The sequence below is a fragment of the Oryzias latipes genome, chromosome 20, assembly GCF_002234675.1.
Source record: "Oryzias latipes chromosome 20, ASM223467v1".
NCBI lineage: Eukaryota > Metazoa > Chordata > Actinopteri > Beloniformes > Adrianichthyidae > Oryzias > Oryzias latipes.
In genome coordinates this window covers 15859720-15869438 of record NC_019878.2, presented here as the reverse complement: position 1 = coordinate 15869438, position 9719 = coordinate 15859720, and the positions used below count along the sequence as shown (strand labels likewise).

General features: G+C 39.8%; 1 protein-coding gene across 4 annotated transcripts; it reads left to right on the top strand.

Moving 5' to 3' along the window:
• Positions 1-1971: 1971 nt before the first annotated feature.
• On the top strand, positions 1972-8836 carry socs6 (suppressor of cytokine signaling 6). 4 transcript variants are annotated; one of them, XM_011488777.3, is made up of 3 exons: positions 1972-2130; positions 2784-2851; positions 3971-8836. In XM_011488777.3, exon 3 carries the CDS (start codon positions 4097-4099, stop codon positions 5705-5707), a length of 1611 nt encoding a protein of 536 aa, XP_011487079.1. In that variant the 5' UTR covers positions 1972-2130; positions 2784-2851; positions 3971-4096; the 3' UTR covers positions 5708-8836. The 4 variants fall into 4 exon arrangements, with proteins under 4 accessions (XP_011487079.1, XP_011487078.1, XP_020568035.1 ...); XM_011488776.3 differs by having other exon boundaries at positions 1972-2387; XM_020712376.2 differs by having other exon boundaries at positions 1997-2069.
• The last annotated feature ends 883 nt before the right edge of the window (positions 8837-9719 follow it).

Here is a 9719-nt window from a genome sequence, read left to right as displayed (position 1 = left end):
TGGGGATACTCTCTATGACCTCATCCAACTCACTCCAGAATCTCTCCTTCACTTCTAACTCACAGCCAACCTGTGGCGCATACCCACTGACTACATTCACCATCACCCCTTCAATTTCTAACTTTAGGCTCATCATCCTGTCTGAGACTCTTTTCACCTCTAGAACACTGTTTACAAACTCCCCCTTCAGAATCACTCCTACCCCGTTTCTCTTCCTATCAACACCATGATAGAACAGTTTGTATCCTCCTCCAATACTACGTGCCTTGCTGCCCTTCCACCTTGTCTCCTGCACACACAGTACATCTACCTTCCTTCTCTCCATCATGTCTGCCAGCTCTCTGCCTTTCCCTGTCATTGTGCCAACGTTAAGAGTCCCTATTCTCAAACCTATGTTCCTGCCTTTTCCCTTCTCTCTCTGGCCACGGACCCTTCTGCCTCCCCTCTTTCTTCGACCAACAGTAGTCAAATTTCCACCGACACCCTGTAGGTTAACAGCATCGGTGGCGGTCGTTGTTAACCCGGGCCTCGACCGATCCGGTATGTCTAAAGTGTTGTGGATGATTCGCATGGTTATTTTGGCAATTTTTACGCCGGATGCCCTTCCTGACGCAACCCTCTCTATTTATCCGGGCTTGGGACCGGCACAGAGGCAACTGGCTTGCAACCCCTGTGGCTAGATTACAACCCCTGTGGCTAGATTTGTTTGTTTTTTTTAAATAATTCTGTTAATCAACAACTAGAAGTAATGGCTGATTTTGATTATTTAATTGATTATTTAATTGATTATTTTATTTGATTTTGATTATTTAATTTTTAATACATTTTAATTTATTGTTACTTTTGAACATTTCAAGTCATTTTAGTGAGCATTGTGGACTTTATTTCTTTAACTGAGGGGTACCAATATTTTCCACCACTGTATCAAAAGTGACATTGTATCAAGACACCCTGCTGAATCAAACATTTCTTTTAAGTATTTCAATAAGGTCAGAACTAAACAATCACTTTACCAAAACTTTCTGTAGAAAGTAGCAAACTTAGTAAAATTTCTTCTTTTAGCTGTTTATTTAAAGCTATGTATTTATATTATAATATTACATTTAGGGGCGGTTCGTTTCCCGCTCCCCCCAGTTACCTGTCATCGTGTCCTTGGGCAAGACACTTCACCCTCCCTGCCTCCAGTGTGGCTCCACTGGTGTGTGAATGCGTATGAATGTCAAGGTGATGGTCAGAGGGGCCGAAGGTGCACACTGGCAGCCACGCCTCTGTCAGTCTGTCCCAGGGCAGCTGTAGCTACATCAGTAGCTACCATCACCAAGTATGAATGAGGACTGAATGAATAAAGGACACATTGTAAATGCTTCAATCCTCTGAAAAACTGCTAATAAATCCATTATAATTATGAAATCATTTTTGTCATTTTTCCTCCATATTCTTAAATCATGTCAGGGTTTAGAATACAATACACTTTTATTAAAAACAAAACAAAAAGGTTGTTTTGACATATGAAAAATTAACTCAATCATCTCTTTATTATTATTATTGTTGTTGTTGTTATGTGTACATATTTTATCTTATTCTGTCATTAAACCTGATGGTAATCTGAAATTAAGAACCAATCTTCTGAAATCTAAGAATGTTGTATTTTTTATGAATGATTAATAGAAAAAACAAAATTACTAACAGTCAAGTTCAATCCATTTTTCTCAAAAGCTTTAATGCTGATTTAGTCATCAAAATAAATTAATTTGAATTTTTTTCTTCTTGGTTACATATTTGTATTTTGAAGGGTAAAAGATTTGTTTTAAAAAAAAAAATACTTTGTTTGTTGCAATTTAATAAATCCTAATTGTAAATCCAGATAGTTGGATTAAAAACAGTCTACTTGTGTGTTCCGATTATGTTAATCATTAGTGACTGGCAGGGCAGCCTGCACAGCTTGTGCCTTTGGGATGTGAAAGCTCACTGCTCTGTGTCTGACTCTCTGCATGCGAACGCACCGACTCGACTCCCATAATTCAACAGGCAACAAAGGAAGAAAGAAACAGGCCGCGAGCTACAAAAGGGTTAGCCCACCTTGGCTAGAAGATATCACGTTAGTGTTTATCCGCCCGTCGCTTCACTTCTGTGAGTTAAAACAAAGGTCGTATTTGCATATAGTAACGCATTGTGGCTTTGTGTCAATTCGGAGGTGGACTAAACGAAAGTAATGGTAATGTTTTCGATTTAAAAACGCTAACAATGCTAGCTGACATAGGGCTGGTAAGTTAGCATTAGCCTAGCTAACGTTAGCCAACAATTGTAAAGGAGAAAATATTTCACAATCTACTCCCCGAGATTTACAACACAGTCTCCTGGTTTAGAAGTGTATTGAACGCGCACAGGTAGGAAATGTTTTATTTTTTTAAATTAGTTTTTGCATTTGTTACAGATTGAAAAAGCTTCTTGAAATTAGCTCTGCTAGAAGCACTTTCATGCTAGCATTGGATGCTACTCTTGCACTTCCAACAGCGTTATTTGACACATTTTATTGTCTTATAAGTGTACGGGGGAAAACAGCAATTCTGTTGGAGTACTTAATAACATTGTCGTTAAATAGGGAAAAGTATACAGCTCAAACAAAGGTAAAGCTTTGCTGGAAGCAGCATGGTGTTGTCCTTGGGCCTTTGCATGTCAGGAGAAAACTAATGTAACACAGTTTTATGTAGTTGTATTTCTTCTAACGCTTATTTTTGTGTGTGTGAGGAATCTACATATTGGTTTGTTTGTTTTTTCCTAAGGAGAAAATAAGGTGATGGAGGTGGAACTTGACCCAGCCAACTGAGTCACCATTTCCCCGCAGATAATAGTGAGTAATCACTTTGCAGCTGTCTTGATTAACTACCAGCTTTGTTTAATCACTGAAAGTTGCAATGTCCATTAAATTTCGTATGTAATAAACAATTTGCTGTAAGGACGAAAAAAGCAAGGATACATATTTATGTCTTGAGAATGACACATTGCAATTGAAAGGGTTCAGGCAGATCATGTATATAGATTTGTACATAGTTTTAAACTTAGGCCTGATGGCTATTTTGTCCTTAAAGACACTCCAATGAAATTTGTGTTCAGGGTGTTTCTAACATGTTCTTGTGGCCTTTTTTTCTGATGATGGGAGGACATAAATCAAGAAAATTGAGCTTATTTCTCAGTTTCTTTTTTCAAATCTCTTTGAATCAGAAGCAGACAAAAAATGCAGTATGGAAAAAGATCATATATGTTACATAGAAAATTCAGGCCACATGCTCCCTGATCTGCTCCATTCTGATGGATTCACTTGTAGACAACTAGATCCATGTATGCCTTTGTTTTCCTGATCTGAGGTGGTATCTGGCTCAAAACTGTGTCGCTGGATAGCTCAAATATTACTCGCCATTCTTGTTTTTCATGGGTAGGGGGTGTGAGGGGTTAAAGGTTAGTGGGAGAGAGGGTAAACGGCTCAATGATGGGAAAGGGCTGTGGGGTTGCTCTGCGCCAGCGATCACACCCACTACTCAGAGGTGAATTTCTAATGAACTACTGCTGCTCTGCAGAAACTATGTCTTAGAAAATGAAACAGCTTTGTTGGTTTTGTCTAAAAAAAAAACGGCATAATCATAATTAAAAAAGACTACTGGGAAAGCTTTGAAAATAGATCAAAAGATAATTGTAGTTAACACTGCTGTGATGTAAACAAGAAAACATTGTTAAATCTGCTGTCAAAAATGAAAGAAACACAACTGTGGATAAATCAAGAAGCATAACCTGAAATAACCTATAAGTAGAGTTGTTGAATTCTTCGTTTATTTTTTTATTAGGGGTACCTGTTTGTTTTTTTTCAAGTCTGATTCTAACTATTAAAGTCAGAAGAATTATTTGAGTGAAAAAAAATCTACACAAATTTAAAATATTACTTTAGTTCAATGAAAAATTATTTTATGTTTTACAGGATGCTGCCGGTCCACATTGTGCATGACTTTTTTCATGTGGGCTGATGGGAAGACACCGTGGATAGTACTGTCGTCAGGATACCTGGAGAGCCACCCCATGCCCCCACTTTGGAGGGGCTAACAGAATGAAGAAAATAAGCCTTAAGACCATCCGCAAGACCCTCAACATAAAGGGCAAAGATGAAGGGGACTTTGTTATGCTCGAACAGCCTTCAGTGACTACAGAGTTCTCTAAGGAAGAGTCAATATTTGGGGGATGCTACACCAAAGAGCTTTCCGGCTGTGATCTTGTTGGTGAAGATGAGAAAGGAGGCCAAACCAAGAATCGCTCTAAAAATGAAAGCTTGATGGGATCACTGAAGAGAAGGCTATCCACAAAGCAGAAGGCAAAAGTAAAAGGAGGATCGTCTGCTATAGGTTCGGTGGATGACGACGACACCCTCTCATCATCGTCTGTGCCCATAAGCTGCAACGAGTTAAAAGCTCAAAGACCCCTTAGATCTCCCTCTTTGTGGAGTCAGCACTATAGCCCCTCACCGTGGCCTCTGCGCTCAGTCAACTCTGATGATGCTTGCATCAAAATGGAGGTAAAGGTCAAAGCCATGGTTCACTCTCCATGCCCAAGTCCAAACCTAAATGGTGTCAGAAAAGACTTTAAAAACTACCAAATGGAAGGGCTCTTTCAGGATCAGCCCGAGTCCTTAAAGAATCTCCAGCAGCCACAAAATGGTGAGCTGCATCTAAACATTGATGAAAATGATGTGCCTGTTGTGCTGGGGCTGACCCCCCAGCACTATATCCCATACACAATGCCTTTAGATGAGGGAATGTACCCAGAAGGGTCCCACTCCTTCTGCCTGGACACATCCTCTCCCATGGAGGTGGGGACAGAAGCAGAAAGCGGGTCCATCCACACACACCAGGGACCAGAAGAACACGACCTGGTTAGTGGGATGCACCCGGACCTCTTCATGGAAACTTCAGTTAATAGTATTCTTATTAGTTCTGCTGGTATCGTGCTTCAAAGCTCTCGAGTAGAGGTCCCACCTCCGCTCTCGCCACTCCTGTCGCCCATGACAAATAATGGACACATTCCTAGGACTTTTTCAGGCTTCAGCACCTCAGACAGCCAGGTAGCTGAGAGGGTAAGACACCACCTCAACTTTGACCCAAATTCAGCCCCAGGAGTGAGTCGGGTGTATGACTCCGTCCAGAGCAGTGGCCCCATGGTAGTGACCAGTCTGACAGAGGAGCTGAAGAAGCTCGCAAGGCAGGGCTGGTACTGGGGTCCCATCACAAGATGGGAAGCAGAGGAAAAGCTCTTTAACTTGGCCGACGGTTCGTTCTTAGTCAGAGACAGTTCCGATGACAGGTACCTGCTCAGCCTGAGCTTCAGGTCGCAGAGCAAAACTCTCCACACCCGTATTGAACACTCCAACGGACGCTTCAGCTTTTATGAACAGCCTGATGTGGAGGGACACACATCGATTGTTGATTTAATTGAACACTCCATCAAAGACTCTGAGAACGGAGCTTTTTGTTATTCCAGGTCTCGCCTGCCAGGTTCTGCAACTTATCCTGTCAGACTGACTAACCCAGTATCCCGGTTTATGCAAGTGCGCTCTCTGCAGTATCTTTGCCGCTTTGTCATTAGGCAATACACCAGAATAGACCTGATCCAAAAATTGCCCTTACCTAACAAAATGAAAGACTATCTGCAGGAGAAACACTACTGACACAGAAACACGACAGTTTGCACATTTGTGTTCAGGCATGAGATTGAAACAAGGTTTACAGACAGCCGCAGTTTTGAGATGGTTGGTTCAGGTAGCCCTTGATTTGTTTCTCAGTGACTTTGTCACTGTGAAGTCCTCCATTCCATTGCTCTGCTGTTTTTCCACTGGGTTTCATAACACAACTTCCAGTCATTTAGGCCAGCAAATAATCTACTGCAAAAATATAGTAAAGGTGTTCTGCATAGTAGTGTAGCTATTTGAGCGTTGGCATTCACAATATGTGGACATGTGTGCTACCCAGCACCGCACATAGAAATGGTTTTGAAAGTAGAGTAGAGCCAACTGGAAAAAATGAAATGTAATGCTGAATTTCTAAGTCTGCTTTTTTTTTTTTCTTCCCCAAACAAGTTTTACATTTTAGAAATAATTTCAAGATGTGACTTTATTTTATTAATTGAGTTTTCAAACGTGGACATCTTCAGCACAATCGGACTCTAATGTTGAACATTGGAGTATTATTAGAACACGGACAGACTTCGGTCACCTGTGTGACAGTATGGTCTGTTTTTCTGCCTAATCTCACTTTTGACTAATATCTAAATATTTTTGATCTTTAATTAGAATGGTGCTGACTTTTATTTTGTCCTATTTTTCTGCGGCTGTACTGGTTCTCAAACATTCAGTATGAAAGAAAAAAAAAATCATACTTTTTTTTTTTTTTTTTAATCTATTGGGTCAGAAGTTCTAACACTAACCAAAGAGCTATGTAACATTTTCTGAGCTAAGTCATAATAATGTTGGTAACATTGTATATCAGACGTTGTATACATTTTTCCAGGCTTTTTAAAGTGTATAAAAATTTGGTCAAAGATGTAGCTTTTTATTTGGCTGCATTTACTCCTTATGCATCATTTTTGCCTAAAGGTACTGTTAATGCTGGATTTTAATGTGCTGTTTGTAAAAGAAAAAAAAAGGCGCGAAAAGTTGAAACCTTTCTAAAATATGCTCATATTTTTTTCCTGCATTTGGAATCTTAAAGCTGCACTTGAGCTCAGGCCTAACAACGTTTTCCGTGTATGTAATGCTTGTATCCTCATGTCGTAACGGCTTTAAGACTGTCATTTAGGGCCGCTGTTGCGTTGTCCTTTATGAATGCAGACGTCACAACAAATAGAGGAGAGATAGATTGGTTTATTGTTTCATTGCAGCTTCGGCTTAAAGGTTTTTTAAGGGCAAAGTTCGATATGCCCCATGAAAGATTTCCATTCGGTTAATTTGGGTTAGCTAGAAATTAATGCCAGAAATAAATCGAATAAAGCAGAAAACTGCAAGTTGAACAGATAGGGTAAAGCCTTCATGTCCTCTCGTCTTAGATTGGATGTCTGGGTCACAGGACACGCCTACATGCTGTTACCTCTGAGTACATTTTCTTTTAAAATCAGCAAAAAAAAACCCAACTTTTTTCTTCATCTCTTTTTCCATCCGAGTCCTCACAAAGCTGCACTATTCTACACAATATCTCTCTACTGGGCCGTTTGTGCTGAAGTAAAGGGAACAGCACACCGTATGCTACGCAAGTGCTTTATATGGATACTTGACAGGGAATTATTTTAACATTGTGAATGAGAATCCATTCTGACATCAGTGTCCTTAAAAGTATTAGGAAAATGGTCCCGGACAATTTCGACCGATTGTTAAGAGCATAGCTGTCGTTACCTTAAACCGTGAATCTAGCACAGCAGAAGTAGATAGGAACTTTGAATGGTGTTGCATGTTTAAAGACTTTTAAAGCTTTGATTTGTATAGGAATGAAGGATTTAAGTTGACTGTCTAGACAGATGTGTTGTTTTTTTTTTTTTTCATGTCACAAAATGTGGGCTGGACATTCTACTTACAAGAAATGTGTTTTTCTATTTGAAATTCTAGTCATATCGTTTTTGTTTAGTGTTCTGACATCTTCCGTCTGGGGGACGGGGCTGTACAAAAGGAATGTACGCTTGTTTGAGGTATCCATTTTATCTGCCTGCCTACCAGTTTCAGAAAGCACCGCGATGGGGGGGGGGGCATAAAAACTACAATGACACATTATTTGCACTTGAACATTTGTGACATGCTTGGATCCTCTCCTGCCTTGACTTTGCCCCTCAGATGGTCTGTAAAAAGAAAGTCATGCATTCACCCTGATGTATTCATATAACTAAGAGTAATAGTTTTGTTTTTCGTCATATCTGTGGGACTTAAAGGGTATTGCGCCGCCATCCCGTCAAAACCTCCGCTAATGCCAATTAGCTGTCAAAGGGGTGGGACGGCGGCGAGAATGTGGATGTAAATTTTCTCGTACCCTTTTGTTTTTTGTTAATTTTGTTTTGTGAGTGGATGTGTTTCTGTTGAAATGTGAACATAAAATGTTTAGTCTTTTTAAGTACAATGTTCTTTTAGTTGTATTTCCGATTTGATTTGCAACTTTTCATCTGAAAGCTGGTTTCACATAATTGTTATGCTGCTGAAAGTTCTCTGGATCCTGGCTCCTTGTTAGATGTCATTTCCTCCAACGTTTGATTCCAGAGGTTGATGCTTGTTCATCCGCTGAAGATTTACCAGCACTCAAGCTTCAACCTCATTCCTTGCGTATCTCTGAGTGAAGGTAATCGTTTACAACCCGACTTTTGGACATGGCCTTTTTTTTTTCTTGGTTTGTCCTTTCTCACATGAACACCTTGGTACAATTAGAATTTCTTTACTTTGATGTGTTTTACACATTTGTGCTGCTTATGGATATGATTGCCTTTCTTGTATTTAACAGTTGGGAAATGGAATGTCACCAATGTAGATGTCTGCACACACAGGGACCTTGGTTAACATCTTGGGAGAGCAAAGCAGATTTGCAATGTGTTAACGACTGCAGTTGGTTAAAAGAGAAATCGTAGCGATTAGTGGAAACCTTTGTAGAATTACCAATTCACTCCAGTTTACATTGGTGTTAACTTTCCAAAGTAGTTGGTCTTTTTTTTGTATTTTCTTTTGGAGAGAAAAAATCAGCAGTGATTTATTGCACATTTTGGATACAGTTCCAGAGTTTTTTTGTATCTGCCAATTATAAATTATAAATAAAATTATATTCTAAAAAAAGTGTTGTTTTTTTATGTCAAATTCTCTAAGTTTGTATGAAAGCTTGAACCAGTGATGCACATGAGCAGGTTGATCTTGGATTAATGGATAAAATCAGGGAGTTCTAAAGAGATTCTTTCCACAGCGAGCACAAATTGACAGCTAGTCCCAGAGCTCTGCTTGCCTAATTTACTAAGACGATCCGGGTGGTCTTTAAATACAGAGAGGGAAGCGCGGACTCATGGGAACGATTATTCATGAAGCTACCATCCTTGGCTTTAAGGTCACTGGAGAAATGCTGAGGGAGTTCTGTTGTAGGAGAATGCAATGGGGTAATGGTGTCAGATTTGGATTCACTGAAACACATTTTGCATGATGATGAGGAGGCAAGACTTTGTCAACTGCTTTTCTTGTCGAGCCTCTCCAGACATCTGAGGTGAAGATGCACAACTGCTTGCGCTCTGCCCCGTTTGGTATGACTTATTCATGGCACACTCTGGTGGCTGCGTGTCATATTGAGAACCCTCCATCACTAAGGAACTCTGCTTTCGCTGTTCTCGCCTTTTTTCTTCTTCTAATTTTCTGCTTTCCAAACTGTTGTGTTTGGGGTTTAAGGAGAGAGTTAACTTCTCTGAGAGTTCACTCTGACATGAGGTGACATGCCATTTATGCTTTTTGGGATTTGGCTACAAATGTGAAATTTTTTGCCCCAGTCACCTTGTTGCTTCTTGCAGAAAATCCTGCCTTCCTAATCGGGAAGTTTTAAAAACAAACTGTCACCATTCTTCGAACGTTCCTGCACATATTCAAATACCAGAAAAACCAATCAGATTATGGTTAAATAGTTTAATATTTTTTGCACAAACTTTGAATTTGCTTGCTCATGGCCAACAAAATTTCCAGT

Bases quoted from the DNA above. Each gene is read 5' to 3' on its own strand.
- socs6 (XM_011488777.3), top strand. From the start codon at position 4,097: ATGAAGAAAATAAGCCTTAAGACCATCCGCAAGACCCTCAACATAAAG.